Raw genomic sequence first — 23,994 nt, 5'->3', positions numbered from 1 at the left:
ACCCTCACGTTGCACGGTGAGGCACCGAGGCGAGAGGGGCGCATCATGAAACTTAGATTTTAATTAAAACTTGGGCAACCCAATTTCTCCCTTCTTCTTGGTTCCAAAAAATATACATTACAACATATTTACATTTACTTAAAACTTAAATAAAAGAAAATGTGGACATTTACTTTAATACATAAATATAAATAAGAAAGTATCCCCCATTTGGATTCAATAAAAATATTTAAAAAATTAAAATCCATAATAATAAGAAAATAGAAGTTTGATTTTAGTACAAACTCGGGATTTAGTAATTTTACCACCCTCAAAATACATACATACTATTTCTTGAAAATTTATTAAAAATCATTTTAACAACAATGAATATTAGCTATCAAAATATCGGGAGATAGTTTTTCAAAATGAAAACATTTTCTTATATGTCTCCTTATAATGCGCTAATTTTCCATACTTAGAAAAATAACATTTTTCAAAATGAAAACATTTTCTTGATTGTGGATTTGTAGTGTTTATATGTTTGTTTAGAACTTTGCTTGATGACTGGTACTTGTTTGACTTTGAGACTTTAAGTTTGAACTTTGATGATGTTTTTAGTTTAGAATTTGCATGATGAATGAATCAACTTTGATGATGTTAGTTTAGAATTTGAAGATAATGAATCATTAATGATATGCATGTGTTGTTATTGATAATTTGATAGTTTTTTATGATTTTACAAGATTTTGAGTTTTTTTCTAAAAGGTACACCTCACCTCATGCGCCTTAGGCTCCAGGACCCTTTGTACCTTGCTGCGCCTTGCGCCTTTCACAACTATGCTCTTATCTCATGAGGAAGTAATCTATTTGGGTGCTTGATGTGATATTTTTATATGTGATTAAGTGTTTGTCCCGTTTTTTGAATCTAGTATTGGTTATGATGAGCCTATATGCCATAATAAAATTTAGAATAGACTTACTCTCATTAGTAATTTCCCCGAATCCATTCTCTCCATGTACCTCTCTATAGCTATTTCTGTCTCTACCCACGTGACCATTTAAGTCACCTCCTATAATCACTCTCTCTCATCTTGGTATCATTTATATGAGTCTCTTTAGGTTCTCTCAGAATTTTGCTTTTATCTCCTCACCTAAGCTCGCTTGTGGTGCATATGTACTAAAGAGAATATAGTCATTCTTCCTAGACCAACCTTCGCCATAATAATCCTATCTCCTATTCTCTTTATATCCACTACCTCATCTACTAAGATTTTACTCATAATAATCCCTACTTCATTTTTCGCTCGATCAGTTCCTGTGTACTATATTTTATATCCAGTTTCTGATAAAGTTTTCGCTTTTTTCCTTACCCATCTCGTCTCTTGAAGGCACATAATATTAATCTTTCTCCTAATCATCACATCTGCCACTTCCATAGATTTGCCTGTTAATGTTCTTATATTCCATGACCCAATCCTTAATTTATGATTTTGGTTTTGACCTTGACTTTTGTTGGGTTTTTGCATGGAGGATTATTTCTAAAAGTTGAAGAAAAGAATGTGTTAGAGTGAAGATGTTTTTTCCGACTGTTTTATTCTAAGTTAGATTAGTTAACTTAGTTATTCTATTATGAGGGATATATTAGTCTTTTGTAAAGGCTAAGTAGTTAGCCTTGTAATTTCCACCCCTATAGTTTATAAATAGGAGGCGAGAGGCTTGCAGTCAGTCATAACAAATCATTCTAGTGTTTTCTCTATATACAAGTGATATTGCCGAGAGAGAGGCTTAGAGAGAAAATTTGTCCTTGTATTCTCTTGTGTGAGCAGTGAACTTGTGTGAGGGAGAAAAAAAGTTCTTTTATCTTGTTTCAAGCGGTTTCTAGTGGATTTGTCTCTCGAGGGAAGGCTGGATGTAGGATTGTGATTTGTAGTCCGAACCAGGATAATTCTGCACCTCTTGTCTGGTTTGATTGCTGTGTTTCTTTCGTTTCTTTGCTGTTTTCATTTCCTATTATCTACATTCTGTTGTTAAGTTTGATTTTCGGGTGAGGAGTGAAGAGAGATTGGCAAACCTAAGTCTTGAATTGGTTTCTAAGAACTCTTAATCATAACAGATTGGTATCAGAGCTAAGAACCCTTTCAAGAATTGCCAAGAATCCTAGAAATCTTTAGTTTTAATCCCTGTTATGGCTTTCGCACCCTCTTCCGCTAGGTATGACATAGAGAAATTTGATGGCTCAAATGATTTCGGTCTATGGAAAATTAAAATGAGGGCGCTGTTGGGAAACTTAGGATTAGAAGAAACTCTAGAGGTAGAACAGAAACTGCCTGAGGATGTCACTGAAGAACAAAAAAAGGATTTCAGTGAGTGTAGGAAAGAAATCAACAAGAGGGCCTATAATACTCTAATTCTAAGTTTAAGAGATAAAGTTCTTATAGAAGTTTCAAGCATGGAAACGGCTGAGCCTTTATGGTCTAAATTAGAGTCTTTATATGACAAAAACCTTGTCAAATAGGTTATATCTAAAGACAAAGTTTTTCACATTTAAAATGCAAGAAGGGCAGAAACTGAATAATCACATAGATAAATTTAATAAACTATGTCTTGATTTAGAAAACATAGATATTAACTATGATGAGGAAGATAAAGCTCTTGTATTATTGCATTCTTTGCTAAGAACATATGAAACCTTTGTTGATATATTAAAACATGGCAGGGAAAAATTATCCCTAGAAGATGTTTTCGGAGCATTAAACTCTAAGGAGTTGCAATAGAAAAAACAACAACAACAACAACAACAACATATCCAGCTTTTATCCCACTATGTGGGGTCGGCTACATGAATTTTAGACTTCCATGTATTTCTGTCTTTTGTCATATCCTCATTTAGATCCATATATTTCATATCAAATTTTAATGTCTCTCCCAAAATCTTCTTGGGTCTACCTCTACCTCTTTTTGTGACTAATTGTTCCATTTCATCAACTCTCCTCACAGGAGCGTCTCTTAGTCTCCTTCTCACATGACCAAACCATCTTAGTCTAGTCTTTCTCATCTTCTCCTCGATTGACACTACTCCTACCTTATTACGAATCACTTCATTTCTAATTTTATCCTTTCTTGTATGTCCGCACATCCATCTTAACATCCTCATCTCCGCTACACTCGTCTTTTGCTCATGCTGGTATTTGACTGCCCAACATTCTGAGCCATACAGCAAGACTGGTCTTATAGCTGTCCTATAAAATTTTCCTTTCAATTTTAATGGGATTTTACCATCACATAACACCCCTGATGCATTTCTCCATTTTAGCCAACCTGCCTTAATTCTATGTGCGACATCCTCGTGGATTTCTCCATCTTTTTGAATCACTGATCCCAAATATCGAAAATAGTCTTTTCTTTGTAAGATTTGGTCTTCTAATTTTATTATAACATCATCCACTCTTGCATTTTTACTAAATTTGCATTCCATATATTCTGTTTTCTTTTTACTTAATTTAAATCCCTTAGATTCTAAATTGTTTCTCCACAACTCAAGCTTAATGTTCACTCCCTTTGTTTCATCCACCAACACTATGTCGTCTGCAAATAGCATACACTATGGCACATCTGTCTGGATATCTTTAGTGAGTTCATCCATTATTAGGACAAATAAGTATGGACTTAGTGCAGAACCTTGATGCAGTCCTATTGTAGTTGTAAATGGTTCAGTATCCCCTCTGCATGTTTTGACCCTTGTCTCTACACCATGATACATGTCCTTAAGGGCTTGTATATAGGCTATTTTGATTAATTTCTTCTCTAAAACCCTCCATAATACTTCTCTAGGGATCCTATCATAGGCCTTTTCTAGATTTATAAACACCATATGTAGGTCCTTTTGATGATCTCGATACCTTTCCATTAGACGCCTCAGTAAATATATAGCTTCCATTGTTGACCTACCAGGCATGAAACCAAACTGATTTTCTGACATCTTTGTTTCCTTTCTGACCCTCAGCTCTATTATTCTCTCCCAGAGTTTCATGGTATGACTCATTAACTTAATTCCTCTATAATTTTCACAGTTTTGAACATCTCATTTGTTCTTGTATATAGGAACCAAAGTACTTTTCCTCCACTCATCTGGCATCTTTTTTGATTTAAGGATGGCGTTAAATAGTTGCGTTAGCCAGGAGATGCCCTCTTCTCCCATGCATTTCCATGCTTCTATTGGTATATTATCTGGTCCTACTGCCTTATGATTTTTTATCTTTTTTAATGCTTGCCTTATTTCATTTGAACTTATGCGTCGATAGAATGTGTAGCTCACATTCCCTTTGGAGTTACTAAGATGTCCCAACCTAACTCTTGTGTCACCACCATCATTGAATAATTTTGTGAAATACTCATTCCATCTCTCCTTAATCGCTCCCTCATTTACTAAAACATTTTGATTGTCATCTTTTATGCATTTCACTTGATTTAAATCCCGTGTTTTTCTTTCTCTTGCTTTAGCTAATTTATATATATCCATTTCTCCATCTTTTGTATCAAGTCGTTTATATAGATTCTCATATGCTTTTGACCTTACTTCATTAATAGCTTTTTTTGCTGCATTTTTTGCTTCTTTATAATTTTTTTGATTTTCTTCATTGTTGCATTGATATACCGCCTTATAGCAAGTTTTTTTATTTTTAATTTTCAATTGTACCTCTTCATTCCACCACTAAGATTCCTTAAGGTTAGGGGCTCTACCATTTGTCTCTCCAAGGACTACCTTTGCCGTGCTTCTCAGAGCATTAGCCATTTCTTTCCACATTTGGTTTGTCTGTCTTTCTCCATTCCATTCCCTTCTACCCCTTAATTTTTCTTTGAAGATTAATTGTTTCTCCCATTTTAAATCCCACCACCTAATTCTTGGATTTTGTTTTATGTGATTTTTTCTCTTCCAATTTCTTACTTGGACGTCAAGTACCAAAAGTCTATGTTGAGTAGTCAAGCACTCCCCTGGTATCACCTTACAATCCCTACAACATAACCGATCCTCTTGTCTCATGAGGAAGTAATCTATTTGGGTGCTTGAGGTGATATTTTTATATGTGATTAAGTGTTTGTCCCGTTTTTTGAACCTAGTATTGGTTATAATGAGCCCATATGCCATAGCAAAATCTAGGATAGATTTACCCTCATTATTAATTTTCCCGAATCCATACTCTCCATGTATCTCTCTATATCCGTTTCCGTCTCTACCCACGTGCCCATTTAAGTCACCTCCTATAATCACTTTCTCTCCTCTTGGTATCATTTGTATGAGTCCCTCTAGGTCCTCCCAGAATTTTACTTTTATCTCATCACCTAACCCCGCTTGTGGTGCATATATACTAAAGATATTCATAGTCATTCTTCCTAGACTAATCTTCACCATAATAATCCTATCCCCTATTCTCTTGACATCCACTACCTCATCTATTAAGCTTTTATCCATAATAATCCCTACTCCATTTTTCGCTCGATCAGTTCCTGTGTACCATATTTTATATCCAGCTTCTGATAAAGTTTTTGCTTTTTTCCCTACTCATCTCGTCTCTTGAAGGCACATAATATTAATTTTTCTCCTAATCATCACATCCACCACTTCCATAGCTTTGCCTGTTAATGTTCCTATGTTTCATGACCCAATCTTTAATCTATGATTTTGTTTTTGGCCTTGACTTTGGATTTGATTTTGTTTTTGGCCTTGACTTTGAATTTGATTTTGTTTTTGATTTTGCTTTTGGTTTTGATTTTGATTTTGGTTTTGGTTTTGGTTTTGATTTTGGTTTTGATTTTGATTTTGATTTTGGACTAGCTTCTTTACCCACATCCGTCCAAGCAAATGCGGGAACTCTTGCTCATGTATCACTACATCTGGGCGCCGATGCAGCGACCCTATCTCACTTGTCACTACACGGGGGTAGTGTAGCGCGTCGCTATGAAGGGTTACGTTCACGCCCAAACGATTTTTCATAATTCGTCTAGAGTTCATGTTTTGGATCCGACTAAGTTTTACGTTGGCTGTCGGCTACCTAACACAACCCTCATCATTTATCCGGGCTTGGGACCGGCAGTGGATAACATCTCCAGGCAGAGTTAAGGAGTTGCAATAGAAAGTAGATGGAAAAATTGCTCGAAATGTCCTTATTGCAAGAAGTAGGGATGTGACTTTCAGTGAGGATTCCTTCTTAAAGGATGATAAGGTAGGTATTCAAAATGATAGGATAGCAAAAGGGAAGGCTGTTGAGATGGAACTGCAAGTCTAGGATGCTGCCATGCAAAATCCCATGGACTTGGCAGCAGATCAGCACACTGACAGTGCTGATTATCCAATGCAAATGGACCAGCATGATGCTGATCCTTATTCTCCTACCTAGAGAGTTTTCCACAAAGTAGCAGTGATGATCCCTCTAGTTCTGAGAGGTTCCAGCCTTTTGGCAGTGCTGGACATTTAGGCTCAGATAGTTCCCCTAGTGTAGGTAGGTACAATGTGGCAAGGGATAGGCAAAGGAGGGAGGTTAGACCTCCTATTAAGTATGGATACTTTGATTTAGTCTCATATGCACTGTTAAGTGCAGAAGAGACAGTTGGTGATGAACCTCATTCATATGAAGAGGCTATGAGATCAAAAGATTCCAAGCTATTGTTGGATGCAATGAGATCGGAAATGGATTCCCTAAATAAGAATAAAACTTGGGTTTTGGTTGATGGACCCTTAGGTAAAAGGATAGTAGGCTATAAATTGCTCTATAAGATTAAATAGGGGGCAAGTAAGGAGAAAAAACCTAGGTATAAGGCTAGGTTAGTAGCAAGAGGATTCACCCAAATGGCTGAGGTGGATTTTAATGAGGTTTCCTCACCAATAGTGAGACATACCTCTATTAGAATCTTGTTTGCAATGACTGTCCATTTGGACTTAAATCTAGAGGAAATGGATGTGACCACCGCATTCTTTCATGGTGAGTTAGAAGAGGATATCCTAATGGATCAGCCTAAGGGATTTGAAGTAAGGGGTAAGAAGGAGCAAGTAAGGTCATCTACCGGTTATGTATTTAAGCTATGGAATGCTACCATAAGCTGAAAAACAAATTTGCAATCGGTAGTAGCTCTCTCAACTACAGAGGTTGAGTACATAGCAGTTACAGAAGTTATGAAGGAGAGCCTATGGTTGAGAGGTTTAGTGAGTGAACTCCTAGAAAGAAAGGTTCAGGCAATCTTAAATTGCGATAGACAAAGTGCTATTCATTTGGCTAAAATTCATGCACATCATGAAAGAACGAAACATATTGATATTAGGTATCACTTTATCAGAGAAATCCTTGATAGGAAGGAAATAGATTTGGTACAGGTAGTAGGAGAAGATAATGCTGCAGACATGTTTACTAAAGCAGTTCCAATGTCAAAATTACATCATTGTTTGAGACTCTTACACATTTTTATTTGTGAATGATTAGTTGTTTTGCAGGTCCAAGAAGAGATCAAATTGATGGAGCCGGATTCTAGAAGATAATCATGCAAAAATGGTGGAGATTTATTGGGTTTTTGCATGGAGGATTATTTCTAGAAGTTGAAGAAAAGAATTTGTTAGAGTGAAGATGTTTTTTACGACTGTTTTATTCTAAGTTAGATTAGTTAACTTAGTTATTCTATTATGAGGGATATATTAGTCTTTTGTAAAGGCTAAGTGGTTAGCCTTGTAATTTCTGCTCCTATAGTTTATAAATAGGAGGCAAGAGGCTTGCAGTCGGTCATAACAAATCATTCTAGTGTTTTCTTTGTATACAAGTGATATTGCCGAGAGAGAAAGGCTTAAAGAGAGAGTTTGTCCTTGTATTCTCTTGTGTGAGGGAGAGAAAGAAGGTTCTTGTATCTTGTTTCAAGTGGTTTCTAATGGATTTGTCTCTTGAGGGAAGGCTGGATGTAGGATTGCGATTTGCAGTCCGAACCAGGATAATTCTGCGCCTCTTGTTTGGTTTGATTACTCTGTTTCTTTCATTTCCTTGCTGTTTTCATTTCATGTTATCTATATTCTGCTGTTGGTTTGATTTTTGGGTGAGGAGTGAAGAGAGATTGGCAAACCTGAGTCTTGAATCTGTTTCTAAGAGCTCCTAATCATAACAACTTTGAATTTGAATTTGATTTTGGTTTTGGACTAGCTTCTTTACCCACATCCGTCCAAGCAAATGCGGGAACCCTTGCTCATTTGTCACTACATCTGGGCACTGATGTAGTGGCCCTAGCTCACTTGACACTACACGTGGGCAGTGTAGTGTGTCGCTATGAAGGGTTACATGATTTTTCATAGTTTGTCTTGAGTTCATGTTTTGGATCCGATTAGGTTTTACGTTGGTTGTCAGCTACCTAACACAATCCTCCTTTATCCGGGCTTGGGACTGGCAGTGGATAACATCCTCAGGCGAAGTTGGCTAATCCATCTAATACTTGTAAATAAAATCCAAGTAGAATTCTAATACAAATAAAACTCTAATCAAACTTGAAGTAGAATCCTAAAATTTATGAAGTTTCGCTATTGTTCCGGCACTACTGTTTGGGCCAGTTCTGGGCTGCCCGGTTTGGATTGGGTTGGCCTTGGGCCGGGTCTTGATCGGTGACTGCATCATTCACCTCCACTTGAGAAGAATTCGTTATCGAATTATGATTTGGGTGTGACAACACAACATTCGACAAATACAAAAAAAGATCAGTAACATTAAAGGTTTTGGAAATACCCTTATGATTAGGTAAATCCATAACATAAGCATTGTTATTGATTTGTTTTTGTAATCTTGTAAGGACCATACTTCTTTGGCTTGAGCTTGTTTTGCTTTCTTGCTGGAATTCGTTTCTTCTTCAAGAATATCATGACTTTATCTCCAACCTCAAATACCTTGTGGTTCTTATGCTTGTTAGCTACTGCCTTGTACTTCTCGTTCGCCTTGTGCAACTTTTGCTTGACATTCTCTTGAACCGCTTGAACTTGCTCGGCAAAGTCACTAGCTGCAACACTGAAACCTAGTACCTTTGGCAACTTTACCAAATCCAATGCATGATTAGGATCTTTCATGTATACGATGGAAAATGGTGATCTTCCTGTTGAGCTATGCACGACGTTGTTGTAAGTGAACTCCTCAGTGCCACTTTCTGACAATTGGTTTATCTCTGCCAATCTTAGAAACTCAGAGGTATACTTATTCACACTCCTCATTTCCTATGCACATCTTTGATAAACTTCAAACATGTATTGTTTATAATTAGGGGGTAAACATTTACCTCTTAACAGTTCCCACCAAATAGATATACCATCCTTCAATCTATAAGCCACTACCTTGACTTGTCGTTCATTTGAGATCTCTATGTATTCGAAAAATCGGTCAATCTCAGTGATCCAAAGAACCCCTTAATATCAAGATCTCCATTAAAGGTAGGAATATCAACCTTTAGTTTATACTCATCGTTGCTTCAATGGTTGTGCTGATGCGCATTCCTCCTAACCCCTCTATCACCAGGGTTAGCTATTGCTTGACCAAGATCATCCTATTCATCGCTATCTTTAATCATTAGTCTTCTAGGATTAACAAGAACAAGATTAATGGGTGGTCTTCCTACTCTAACTTGATTCACTCAATTATTCAGGTTCTTGTCATCGTTAACTCGTAGTAAGGCGCCCAACTGGTTGCTGATTTGCTCTAATTGCTACTGGATGGTATGAGTTACTTCTCGTTGTTTGTCGATTGCTTTCCAAACCATAGACAATCCCTGATTACCGTCATGAGACTGGTTGCTACCGTTACTGTCAAGATTGGCCATCTGATTGGTTGATTAACCGTTTTAATATCACCCGACGTAGTGTGTAGCGTGTGTGTAAAGAAAACACACAAAGAAACCTTTGAAACAATAAGTTTCAAGTACCCTTGAGAGAACAAAGTTTAACGACCAAAGATGGACTCTTGACTAAGCGCAAGAAGCGAAGCTGCTTGCTGGAAAAAATCGAACTGATTTGCTGGAATTTATTAAATAAAAACTGATTACAACTCCTAGGTTCTAGGTATATTTATAGAGTTCGGTTAATTCATCTAATACTTGTAAATAAAAATCTAAATAAAATTCTAATAAAAATAAAACCCTAATCAAACATGAAGTAGAATTATAAAACTTATAAAGTTTTGCTATTGTTTTGACGCTACTGTTTGGGCTACCCGGTTTGGGTTGGGTCGGCCTTGTGTCGGATCTTGATCGGTGACTGCATCACATGGTCCTGTCATGCACTTTGGCTGATGAGCCTTTTTTTTGTAGCTATGCTTTTATTTTAGAGGGAATTAGCTTGTTGAAGGAATGTTCCAGCAATGCAATTTGTTATGCACGTGGTTAGGCAAGTCGTACTGATTCTAGAAGGAGTTGGCAACCATTCTTGTGCCAACTCCAAACTGAGGCAGTGTAAAAGAACTGACCCAACCCATTTGAAACTCATGGAATTGACAATCGAATAAGTCATTTTCCCTCCTCAATTCTCTCCTTGATTTTCCCCTTCAATTCTCTAATTTTCATCCTTCCCTCTCAAATTCCAGCCTAATTATCTCTCAAATAGGAGAGAATTTCCCCATCAGATCTAGGAGCTGACATCTTGGTATGTTATAATTAGAAGCACTAGGACTACTCTAATCACAGTCAAATACACAACACACCCTCACCCGATTCAATCACAATCAACAGAAATAAAAAAATAGAATTGAAAGCAGTAATGAAATAGGAAAGAAACAACCAAACCACACAAGAAGACAAGGATTTTATCCTGGTTCAGATTTTCTGTAAGCAATTCTACTTCTAGTCTCTTCGATCCAAGAGCAATCCATTAGAAATCCAAAAACTCAGTACAAAAAACCCTCTTCTCTATAGTACGAGTACACCGCTGAAACGAGATTACGAAGAACTGTCTCTATCTAGCCTTTCCTCTCAGTTTTTTTGAACTATACTCGTATACAGAATGAATGATCATACCCCCAAGTGACTACCCCAACCCTATATTTATAGACTTTTTTGGGGCAAAAACATCTAGGAACATGAAAGACATAACAATACCTAATATACCCCTAGGTTACAAGATACTGTTAGATTAAACCTAACTCACTCTACTGCAGCTTGAGACCAACCAGAACTTCACTAATATCTTCTAGATCTTCTATACTCAATGCAAAGCTCAACATGGTGTCAAAGCAAGTTTCTGGCCGGTGTCTTGAAGAGATCAAACCATGGCTGATGGTACTAGAATGAGATAGATGGAGACACAACTACAAGAAGTAACCGCATCAATGGTGGAAATTCAAAACAGTGTGGAGACGATGGAGGAGAATATTGGATCAATGATGGATCGAAAGTTGGAGGTGGTTGCGGAGAAGTTTCGTGGATATATGCACGAATAGGTCAAGGAGGAGATGCGGGATCAGGGCAATTTGCTGCGCGTTCAACTGCAACAATTCATGCTCATGTTCTCTAGTCAACATTAGGTAAGGATCTCACCTTGTTTTCCCCTTAAGGATCATCTGGAACCAATTCTACCGGGAATTGGAACCAGTAATCGGAATGCTAGACCATCGAAGTTCGAAGTAGATCTGGCTACGATGGGAGAGAATGTGCTGGAAAAAAGGCAGGAGGTTCCTACTCTTCCACACCATTTCATTTTTCCGGTGCCTAAATTGGAATTGCCTGTGTTTGAGGGGCCAAAGCCTTGATGGTGGATTAGGCATTGTGAAAAATTGTTTGGAATCCACCAAGTGGTAGACAATAAGAGGGTGGCCTTGGAATTGACCTACCTAAATGATGTTGGGGACGTATGGTTCCAGGGATGGTCCAAAGTTAGAGAAACATGTAATTGGGATGAATTTGCTAAAGGGCTGCATGAGAGGTTTGGGGAAAGAGGCATGATGGATAAAGTAGAGGAATTCAATCGCCTAAGACAGGAGGGAATAGTGATGGAGTATTGGATGAAATTCGAAGAGTTAAAGTCTCTAATGCTGAGTAGAAACCCTTACATGACAGAGGAATATTTTGTGTCTAGTTTCGTGGGGGGATTGAGTGATGAGATGAGATCAGCTGTGAAGGTGTTAAAACCAAAAATAGTGTAGGAGGCGGCAGATGGGGCCTTTTTGTAGGAGTTAACATTTGAAGCACTGATGAGGAAACAAAGAGGGCAGAGTAAGGGAGGACCGCAAGGAGTAGTGTAATATGGTGGGAAGTCACCAGGGAGGGAATCCTTGAAGACCAGAGTAGGGGTTAGATATCAAGTTGTCCCAACATCAAACCAAGCCCTATAGCACTAGGGACAAGCTTATCGAACAGAGGAGGCAGGCAGGATTGTGCTTCAAATGTGGGGATAAATACTCCCTAGGGCATCAGTGTAGGAAGCAGTTGTTGTTAGAAGGTGAAGAAGATGGAGAGGAGGAAAGCCTAGCATTAGTAGAGGATTTGGGGGAAGAGGATAATGGAGCAATTTCACTACATGCCATTAAAGGATGGCACTTGGGCGATGCAATGTGTTGGGGAAGTGCCTTGCCTATTGCTAGGTGAGGCTCCTTCACTTAGACAGCATTAGGTGAGCGCCTCTGTTGAGGCATCAAGTGCTGCAAGCACTTGCCTAGGCTGTAATGGATCAAAATCAAAAGAAAAATTGAAGGAAAGTGAGGTGTTGTCTCAAAAGGAATGTGAAAGGTCTTGGTGTAATAGAAATAGTAAAATGAAGAGGAAAATGAAAAAAATAAAGAAGAAAAGAAGATGCACTTGGCTCCTCCTTGTGTTGTATCTTGTATGTTGTTGATGTTGCTTTTTAGTCATCGTTGCACTATTTTTCAGTTAGTGTTTTAACTTTTTAGAGTCTGCTAATTGTTTCTCAACAGCTATTGTTTTGTTGTATGATATATATTTTGTTCTAGACTTTTAGTCAATAAGTTAATATTTGCAACAAAAGAGTTATATATGTTTGCTACAATTATAAGCTCGTAACAATGTAACTTATTACTTCATATATAATATGTTTGTATATTAATATTTTATATAAAATTATATAAATTATTATAACTTATATTTTGTGTATGTTTGTCTGCTTTCCTAAGTATTTAACATTGTTATTTGTTTATAAATATTGAACTTGTGTTATATAACTTACATTTTGTGTGTTAATGTTATATATATATTTTTTCTGATTATCATTTTCACTTTAAATATATTTTTTTAAATTTATCTCCTTCCTTTGATCAGGTGAGTGCTTTTTGAGCACTGCCTCAGGTGATATAAGGTTCATAGCGCCTTAAGGATACTTGTTGCCCCTTGACTACATTGCTTTTATATAGATGTAGATAGGGTAGGTAGTCCTTTAGATAGACAATCTATTTCGGGTTATTGTATTTTGGTTGGAGGTAATTTGATTTTATGGAGAAGCAAGAAAAAGAATGTTGGGGCAAGGTCTAGTGCAGAAGCAGAGTTTCAAGCTGTGGCCCTAGCTACATGTGAGCTGATTTGGCTTAAACAACTCCTTAAGGAGTTGAGATCTGGAGATTTAGGACTTATGCGGCTTATATGTGATAATTAAGCAGCTCTTCACATTGCATCCAATCCCGTTTTTCATGAACAAACTAAACACATTGAGATAGACTATCATTTTATGAGGGAGAAGCTGATTTATAAGGAGATTAGCACTTCTTTTGTTGGCTCTAATGATCAACTAGCTGATTTGCCTAATAAGGCACTTCTAGGTCTGAGGTTTGACTATATATGTATCAAGCTAGGCACATATGATATGTATGAGCCTGCTTGAGGGGGAATGCTAAGAATAGTTCTAGAAGTCTGCACTTACAGTTTCATTTCTGGCCTAAAATGTAAGTTATGAAATGAGCTGACAATTGAGTGAATGGTTATGCTTTTAAGGAATACCTTTCTAACTTCATTTCATTTTATAACTAATGTAGATTCATACTATATGAAGTTCAAAATGCAAACAGAAGATAAAAGAAGCACCAATTAATCATCAAATATAACAAGAAAAAGCAATGCTTTATTAAAGGTCGAGAAGAACGTTAAATGGCCTGTTGTTCAGGTTCAAAATGAAACATGAGTCAGAAGTAACCCTAGAATAATACTTAAATTGGATGATGTGAAGCACCAATATTATGGTTATTGCTCATAAAGCAGGAAGGTATGGGGAAAGCAACCAATCATTCCATAAAAAGCATCAGTTTTTCCTTAGAATGATGATGGATGGGATGGTTAATTGACCATTTAGTTTTTATTGCAATGAATCATGAACTTTCTGTGTTACTTCACTATTTTCCCCCCTATGATTCTCAGCTATTGTCTGCCACCCCAAGGGGACCTTTTGCTTTTCAATGCTGCTGTACTTTTGCAAACTTGCAACGGTTGTTTCTGTAATTTTAACTGTTTACATGATATAGGCGTCAACATGAAGCAGAGCTGAAATTATTAGAAGAGGAGACTGCAAGGAGACTAGAAGAGGCAATTCGGAAAAGAGTTGAGGAAAAAATGAATTCAGAGGAAATTAAGCTTGAAATAGAGAAGCGGATTGAAGATGGACGGAAGAAACTGTTTGATGATGTTGAAGCTCAACTAGAAAATGAAAAAGAAGCTGCTCTTATTGAGGCAAGGAAGAAAGAGGTAAGTATCTTGCTACCAGCTTCAAATTTTTTGTCTTCCTTTGGATGGATATATATATATATATATATAGTATTTTCATGGCTGCCCTAGTTTGCAATCGTGCTATGTATCACAAAATGAATGTACTCGCTAATGATAGTGGTTGCTGGTCCTACACATGATTTTGTCTGTGAAAAGTAGAATGATCTTGAATCAGCTTCCAAAGCTTTGCTGCTAGTCTTTTTGGTGGTTGAGGCATATGGGCCCAGGAACTTGGATTGATCTGGTACATGGATGGGAATGGGAATGGGAATGTGGTGTGGCCATGTTGTAAAATGTGGTCCAATTGGGTTATACTATTGTTAGAATCCAAGATACTTTCTCACCTATTTTCTTTTATATAAATAGATAGACAGTGAAAGAAAGAGTGTTCCCTATACACGAGGCTCCTTGCTTTATGAGTGTCGAGAGAGGGTTATTTCTATATGAAGCCTTAACTTGCTTTGTAAAAAGGTTGTTTCCACAAATAGATAACCAGTGAATAAAAAACTTAATTTGTTGTATTTTCAAGTCAATTATACAGGAACCTGTTTTACAAAACATGATGGCCATTTACTTCATTTCTTTTCCAGCCAAAACATTGATAATCATAGAGTTTTTGTTTATAATTTATGTTTTATTCCTCCCAAGAGACATTTAAAGAGGTTAATATGAAAAACATCAGGATTGCTAATCACTTTTTTTTGGAACCAAAATGTATTCCTAGTTCATTTAGATGTTAGTGGAATTTTGGTAACAATAAGGTTAGTGAGCCTCCTGAACAAATATGTTTATACAGTGATAATACCAACTTATTCTTTCAATCATAGTGACTTAATGAGTTGATTTCTTTGTGGTTTTTTTTTTTTTTTTTTTCTTTCCTTTTCTCTGTTCTACTTAAATCAAAAGCATTGTTGGTCCTACCACTTGGTTGTTATTTTGAATACTGTTAGTGTTCCCCCAAAAGGATTGAAATGATAAATGTGCCCTTTAAATGTGTTTTTTTTATAAAAGGTCTTATTCACAAAAACATTTAAAAGAGTAAAGTAGATCCCAAACTATTTAGGGAACTACTCCTCTTGGCATCATGTCAGTGGCTGGGGGCAAGGAGGCTCAGGTGGCAGAAGGTCTTGAGACCCTTGAATGAATCAGTGGGTCACCAAGACCTGCTGATGACACACTGGTTATATATATATATATATATTTGTGTTTTGGATCTTTTTATTTGGCTTGTGTTAGGAACCTTGGGGTATAAGGGACAAATGGGGCTATAACTAACAAAGGGTTGTGTTGTAAGCTGTTAGGGGGTTAGGAGTTAGCTGAATGATTGTTAGGGAGTTAGGAGAGAGCCTATAAGAAGGCTTGTGTAATAGCTGAAGGGATTATCGAATAATACATAAATGTTTTCCATATTCTCTCTCTCTAGTCTATCTTTCTCCAATTCTCCATACATCTCTCTCTATTCTTTTCTCTGTCCCATTCTCCCTCTTTCGGTTCTGTTTCCCTCCCCATTCTGTTCTTCTTCTTCTTCTAAATTCCTATTCAAACCCTAGGGTCTTAACAGCTTGCAATTTTGAATTAACATGAGAGAGGATTGAAAATTAAGAATTCGTGAAATGTGTAAAAACATTATGTCCATCCCATTTACGTGAATTAAAAACAATTTTAAATTTATAGCACTTCCACCTATGATTTGGGAAAAAATAAAATTAAGAACAGACGTGGATATATCAATGAAACTAAGAACGATGACATATATCTCAACCTCCCTAGGGCACATTAAAAACACACATATCAAAAGCTTTAATCCCTCTATGTCTTCCAAAATTTGGTTTATAAAATTGATTACGTGGTGTCTTCTTCTGCCTGGCATGACTAGACTCAACCTTGGCTCTTCTGTGAATGGGGTCTATTGAGGATCCTAATCAGATGGCATGCCATAATGTTGTGTAATATAATATCTCAACTCAAAAGGTTCTATGACATATATGAGTGTGAAGTTGAGGTGGCTATTATGATAATGTAGGTATGGTGACCTTTTCATCAGCCTGGATGGGTGGATTGGATTTGTATGTTACAGGAACTGATGAAAGGTTGTAGATGAATTTCATGATGTAAAAAGTGGAGATTGTGACACCTCATAAATTTATTAATAAACACAGGAAGACAGACCCAACATGACACTTTAAAAGGTGAGGAGCTAATGAGAGATTTCTCAGTGTAGAAAACTCATGCAGGACTTTCTGGATGTTTTGGGTATAACAAAACAATTGAGGAGGTTGAATGCCGATTTTATCGGCCCAATTTAAAAAGAGATTTGGCTAAGACAATCACTCAGTATTTCACATGTCAATTAAGCCAAACATAGGAAGCAAAACTCCAGCTTGTGCACTTTCACCCCAATTCCTAGTTTCCAGTGGAAGGATGGTCAGGATGGACTTTGTCCTAGGTCTCTCCTGTAATTGTTTTTCAAACATCCCATGTAGTAAGACTTTTGGTACCTCTTAAGGTTGCCCAATATACTTTAGTGAATTGTCAAACTATGTGGCCTTCCGAACACTGTTGTTTCTTATCGAGATGTTCAATTACTAGTTACTTTTGGAAACCCTGTGGCATTTAGTTGGCACCAAGCTGAAATTTTCCTTTGCCTATCACCTGCAGATGGATGGACAAATGTTAACCGAAGCTTAGGAAATTTGTTAAGATGCTTGGTGAAAGAAAATCCAAGAATGGATTTAATTCTTCCTACTGCACAGTTTGCTTACAATATCTTTGTCAATCAGTCTACGGGCGTGAGCTGTTTTGAAGTAGTTAATGGCTACCTGCCCTGCCCTAAGAAGGCCTTAGATCTGATTCTTATGTCGCCCCCTGCTCAAGTATCTAAGTCTGTTAAGAGTCTTTTGCTTAACACATTTAAGATTTACTTGTTCAGATCTGTAAATAGCTCAAGGCAAGTAATACTTCATGCTAACTTTGATCTGGCATTCATAAGCATCATGTTGAATTCAAAATTGGTGATCGTGTGACGATCAAACCAGAGCAGTTTCCCCCAGGAAACATCTCTATGTTACACTCTTGCAGTGCTGGTCCTTTTAAAAGTTTGCATAGGTACTCAAGCAAAAAGATTGGTGTTAGCTACACTGCAATAGTAACAATGTGAAGCCTAAGAGGTTTGTCCATCTATATATTATTTGGTACACGTCAGATTTCCCTTGTGGAGCTAGTCAATATGGGATGAGGTGATGGGAAGATTTGGAAAGGGACTATAGCTTCTTGGAAGAGTTAATATTTGTTGAAAAATGTTTGGCTCATCCTCCTTAAAAGTACCTTCTTGACTCTTCCAGCAGACACTCATTTTGTCATTTGCCTTCATGGCCATAAGGCTTGGAGATTTAGTTGTTTTTGAGTGGGCTGGACTGAGTGTGTTCTCCTTCATTTGGGGGGTTGGAAAGCTTGGCTCTCTTAGAAGGGTGCTCTTGGGCAATTCATTGTAGAGGTTTGCTTGTGAGCTTTTGGAGATGGATAGTAATAACTATGATCATGGGAAGGGCAATCAAGTGGTAATGCCAGGTTTCTCTTTGATGTTGGATTGTGGGGAGAGATTTTTGGGGCAGAAATTTTCAATTCTATTCTCTTCTGAATAGTGGTGTTAAGATGTGAGTTTATTTAGATAATTTCTATGGTAATAATTTTGGTGGAGGGGTGTAGCACTAGATTCTTGTGATGACATAGTGTAGTCCCCTCATTTCCGATGCAACCTTAGGGAATGGAAATTTATTCTTATTCTTATTTTTATTTTCTTTTTGTGGTCCATGATCATCCTGTATGTGGCATCCATTTAGGGGAGGATTTTTTCTTTTTTTTTTTCTCTGGGTTATTTTAGTAAGTGTGGACTTCGCTTGAGGACTCCTCCCAAAATGACCTTTTTATGTGTGCACTGCTATTCTGGAACTATTTTATGCTGGGGTAATGTGGAGCAAGCAGATTATGAGTGACCAAGGTTTTATGTGCAAGAATACTGGTAAACCAGTGTATGCACTCTACTTTATTCCTACTTGTGTTTTCACTGGTGATACCAATGTTTGTGGTGGACATGAGACTTGGGCACATTTGATATGGCACTTAGAATTGTGTTCTCTGGGGCATTTTCAAGTGAAAGGAATTGAAGAACATTATGAATAGAAGAGTTATTTTCTTCTCTTTTAAAAAACTATTATTGTTTTCCTATTTTTGTGATTTGGGGAGTGTAATCTTTTTCTACTACATATTTGGTGAATTAGCTTGCAGATATTTAGATTGCGTTCTCTTTGTTGTTTTTAGGATATTTTTAGTTTTCAATTTTCTAAAACAATGAAAATACATTTACTTTGTCATTTTCAAAAATGCATTCTTGAAAAAAAAAAAAAATTGTAAAGGAAACCCAAAACAATGTTGTTTTGGTTGTTTTCAACTAAAACAATCTCTAAATCCAAAACATGGAAAACACAATCCATTTTCCATGTTTTGGCTCTAAAAAAGAAAAGGGGAAAAAAAAAAAAGAAGGAAGAAAAAAAATTTATTCTTAAATTTTAAAAATAAAATTATATATTTATTTAAAATTTAAAAAATATAGTATATCTATATTATAATTAAAAATATAGGATAACATATAGTATATTATTAAGTATATTACACATATTATGTATAATAATATTTAATATAAATGATAACTTCAACAATTTATTAATTTATTTTAATAGTAAAATTTTATTAAAATAGTTAATTTTATTATTTAATAATTAAATTCATTAAATAAAATATTATAAAATATTTTTTCTTAAAATTTTAAAGTAAATGCATTTTTTAATTTTCTGTTTTAAGAAATAGTTTTTTAAAATGATAAAAAAAAAAATACGTTTTCAGTTTTTTGAAAACAAGTTATCAAAACAGAAAATTAAAAATGAATTTATAACTCAAAATTGAAAATTAAAAACGCAAAGAGAACGCAACCTTAGGTTTTTGGCTCTTTTGAGGGGTTACTCCCTTTGGAAGTCTTTCTATTGGTCTAGTTGTGAAAAAAGGGTCTCCATCTCAAGAAACTGAAAATAAAATAATGATTATAATTAAGATTGTTAAAATCGTAAAATCGTAAGAGGGTCTTCAACATGTAAAATCGTAAAATTGAGTGTGATTCAACTTCAAAATCGTAAAATCGTAAGGGTTTTCGGTGCAAAAAATCGTAAAATCGTACTTGTAAATCGGGAGTTTAACAACCATGATTATAATGACCCAGTAGCCTTGGTAATAACAATTTTGGGAATTAGTAAAGTAGCAGTGCTATTGCCAATACTGCCTCTTAGGTGAACGAGGAGTTCTTCCATGTGTTCATTAGCCTCATACGGCCTTGTCCTAGCTGCATTTGAACTATCTAGTCATATATAATGATATTCATTGTGATGAAACCTGTTACTACACAACTACAATTTAACTCTTTCCTTTTTCTGAACTAAATCAACTAGTATGTTCTAATAACATGTATATAACCATTATGCTATCAACTTTTTCTCGATAATAGCGCTAGATACTCTTGAAGAATGTGGGTTTGATAGATGGATATCAAAACCCAACTCTCCCTGCAAAACAAGCCTTGTAAAGAATGTGCTGGGAAATAAGGCAATATAAGCTGGCCACCTTGATAAGCCAAAAATCTGGGGCTTGCATATGTGCTGAATCCTGTGGCTATATTGAATCAAGACCTGTTATCTAAATATTGATCTTTTTACAGCCTGATTGATAGAAAAAGCTACTCCAGCTCTATGTTCATTAAGTTAAATTATTGAAAATATTCTAGGTTACCCTTTTTGTGCGCGTGTGTATTTCTTTTGCCGATCCTTTTCTTCTTCTTCTTCATCTTTTTTTATTTTTATAAATAAGAAACATGGCATTTTGTAAAATCCTCTCTGTGTTATTGTTGGTTTCCATTCCAAATTCATTTTTCTAATGATAGAATCATATCCCACAGGAGCAAGCACGAAAGGAGAGAGAAGAACTGGATAAAATGCTCGAAGAGAATAGGAGGAGGGTAGAAGAGTCTCAGAGGAGAGAAGCTCTGGAATTACAGCGGAAAGAGGAGGAACGGTACCGAGAACTGGAGTTGATTCAGAGGCAAAAAGAAGAGGCCGCTCGAAGAAAGAAGCTCGAGGAGGAGGAGCTACGTGCAAATCAAATTAAGTTATTGGGTAAGAGATAAATCTTGGCCAGAGCTGGAATCTTGGAACAGCTGTTTAGTCATGTCCCGTTAGGGGAGAGATTAAGGCTCTTGATTATTGTTATTAGTTATGAGTGTCGGAAGAGGCAGTTGAAGACAGCATTGGCAAACAGGTTGATTAGGCTTTTGAGGTCTATTACTTGAAACTTTTCTTTTCATTAAGGTGAAAAATTTGGGGCTTTGAGTTTACTGCTTAGAGCTGCTGCTTAGTATTTCATTAAACATGCTGTTCTGTATGCACACAGGATGATGCAATGTAATGTTATATTGGTCAAGCAGACCTATATAAGCAGCTCTCCAGTCCACTTAAGTTGCAAGATGGCAATACGACTTGTGCTTATCAGTCAGTTATTCAAGGGGCATGTTGCTGCAACTTCAGAAGCTAACGTTGCCATACAACAAATTCCATTACTTATCTGTAGGAGAGATACATGCATGCAGGTCTCAACGTATATTGATGAAGACGTGTGATATAATACAATTATGATTGTTGATAAATTCATATACAATTGCTATTGGCATTTTTGTTTCATGTCGGAACGTCTCACCTTCTCTATAAATCCATAGTTTGCCTATTCTTCAATCTAGGTGAACGGACAAGTCAATCACGAGTCGAAGTTCGGGACTTGGCCTTTTAAATAGATATAGTTGATATATAGTCTCACATAAAGATATAATCAAACTCAAAACCAAACTCAAAACTTGTGTCATCTTGAAAGGTTGCTATTGATATTATGGAAAGTAAACTAGGATATTGACCAAAAATTGTCTTGAGTGGCCAATCAGTGATTGGTCAAAATTGAAGGGGGGGGGGGGGGGGGGGGGGGGAGGGGGGAAGGAAGCGGAATGCATAATTGAGTTTATTGTAGTTTAAATAATACTAGAATAGGACGGGCAATTGGCATTACACATCTCCTGGAAATTAGGGGTAAATTGTGAAGCTCTAATGATGGAGATTGAGTCACACATAAATTAAGAGACACGATTAATGGATGTTATTTTTACTTATTTATATAGATAGATTGTTAGATATAATACATGCACACATATGGTAGAAGGATTTAAAATGCTTGAAGTATTAACATCCTAACTTTATATAGATTAGAGGTTGATACAATTTTATATGGATAAAGGTATCATTCCTTTTAACTTCTCCAATGGTGGTTGGATCACAATAAATAATGAAACATCATTTTCGCTTTGAGAAAGAAGGAGAACAACTTATTGGTTTCCAAATATCATCTCTTAGGGAGCAATTAAATATAACTATCGATGTTCGGAATTGGTCGACGGTGATTCGTTGGCCCGCACTGGTGCGATAGATCCGAGAGGAAGGAAAGAGGATAGTTGGTCTGACTTGCTAGCCCGCTGGCCTGTCCTTGCCAGGTACTTCGAAGCCCAAGTTAGTGAGCGAGTAAGTAAAAATGTAATATCTGCATAAGTGACAAAGAACATACCGTGGCTCTCAGAAGAGCTGGCTGATATATAGGAGGGCATGCCCTCCAAAATGCATCGTACGTACACAGACGATGGGATGGAATAGCCAGCATCGACGGGGACATCCATGCAGCAGCAAGGCGTCGACGAGACCCCTATTAATGTGGATGAGATTCATCATTAATGAGGATGAGATTTGAGGTGAACGCACAAAAACCCAAACGCGGCTGTAATGATGTTGTAGCAAAGGGGCCAGGATGGGATCGGCATGGGCTGGTCGAATGGGTCGAGAAAATGGGCCTGAATGGTTCAGCCGGGGCGGCCCTTGGCCTACTGATATACCGTGGCATACGTCCCTTCCATTATGTGAGCTGATCGGCTGTGCCAACGAACTACAAAGATCGCTGGGAGCTCGCTCGAAACGTAGCTGGGAGCTCGCCCGGATACGTTGATAAGTTAGAGGCATTACCGGGAGCTCGCTTGATCCTACCGTATGAGCCTGGGCTCCAGCAGCGCGTGAGCTCACTTTGATGAGCTCAGCTCGAGGTCTCCTGGATCTTAAGTGGTTGGGCTGGCCCACTAAATTAAGTCCAGCCCACATGGAGTAGAGCAGGAAATACCCGTAACATTAAGCCCCCTAGCTCGCAGTGCGATCTTCGGATTGAGAGCTAACATGTGCCAGCCACTCCAGCTATTAATACATCTTTTTTGCTTCCCGCCCAATCGTTTCATGTCACACTGTTTCATGCAGCACGTCTTGTCTGCGGAGCATTTAATGCGCACGTTTCCCGTAATCGCTCAATCATCATGTCTGTGCTCCCCATGCTTTTGCGCACCGCCATTGGATCTGGGGAAGCTCGTCAGCCTCTTTATCCAACGGTGGGGTGTTCTGATCTATAAAAGGGGAGAGGGTTTTACCTTCCTCCCTCTTTACCACATTATTTCAAAAATTTCCCTTTGCTCCTGCAACTTTCTTCTTTTCGGCCCCAAGACTCCATTGTCGTCGGTTCTGAAGTTCCTTTGCCCTTGCTTCTCGACTGGTTCCCATTCCTGATTATTGCAGCAACTAACTTAAGAACAGTAAGTTTCTCGCATTCTTTTAATCTGTGTTGTCTCTGCTCCTGGTTTTCCCGTCGATTTCGTCCCCATGTCTTGTCTTTTGGTGATGGCCGCGTGGCTTATAGGACCAGTTTTTGTTTATCTCTGGAGGTTTAACAAGCTTAGAAAACCTATACCCCTTTTTCTTTCTAGTCATACCCTGTTGCGAAGTGCGGAACCTGATAGGTAGGAGGCGTCTCTAGGAGCTCTGGTTCAACATTTTGATTCTCTCCTTTTTTTTCCCCCCGCCCCCCCCTCCTTTTTTTTAAGATGTTTGCCTCAAGTCAGAAGCGCCACAACCACAAGGTAGAGGATGACAACATTTCTAGCTCTTTGGAACACAGGGGGACGGTGCTGCCACGGACAGCTCAAGACGCGGCCTCATCTGATTCGGAGGTCGTTGGGAGAGTTTCTCAGTATACCACCCCCGTACTTACCCAGCGAGTTGCCGAGGAGCGCGCAACTCGCGAGGTTTTCAAGCGTTATCCTTCTAGGCTAATCGTTGGCGAGCTGACATCGTACGCTTCCACATACCA

At 37.4% G+C, this 23,994-nt stretch overlaps 1 protein-coding gene across 1 annotated transcript in view; it reads left to right on the top strand.

The window, feature by feature from the left end:
* Positions 1 to 21,455, top strand: part of LOC127803803 (uncharacterized protein At1g10890-like) — a 39,552-nt gene extending 18,097 nt beyond the window's left edge. Inside the window, exons 3-4 of the mRNA XM_052340325.1 lie at positions 14,439 to 14,658; positions 20,678 to 21,455. Coding sequence (XP_052196285.1) covers positions 14,439 to 14,658; positions 20,678 to 20,905 — 448 coding nt within the window. The 3' untranslated portion in view covers positions 20,906 to 21,455. The remainder of the gene's footprint in view (positions 1 to 14,438; positions 14,659 to 20,677) is intronic.
* The last annotated feature ends 2,539 nt before the right edge of the window (positions 21,456 to 23,994 follow it).

The sequence above is a fragment of the Diospyros lotus genome, chromosome 6, assembly GCF_014633365.1.
Source record: "Diospyros lotus cultivar Yz01 chromosome 6, ASM1463336v1, whole genome shotgun sequence".
Taxonomy (NCBI): domain Eukaryota; kingdom Viridiplantae; phylum Streptophyta; class Magnoliopsida; order Ericales; family Ebenaceae; genus Diospyros; species Diospyros lotus.
Note: the sequence above shows the minus strand (reverse complement) of the source record. Positions and strands in the feature narration are given on the sequence as shown.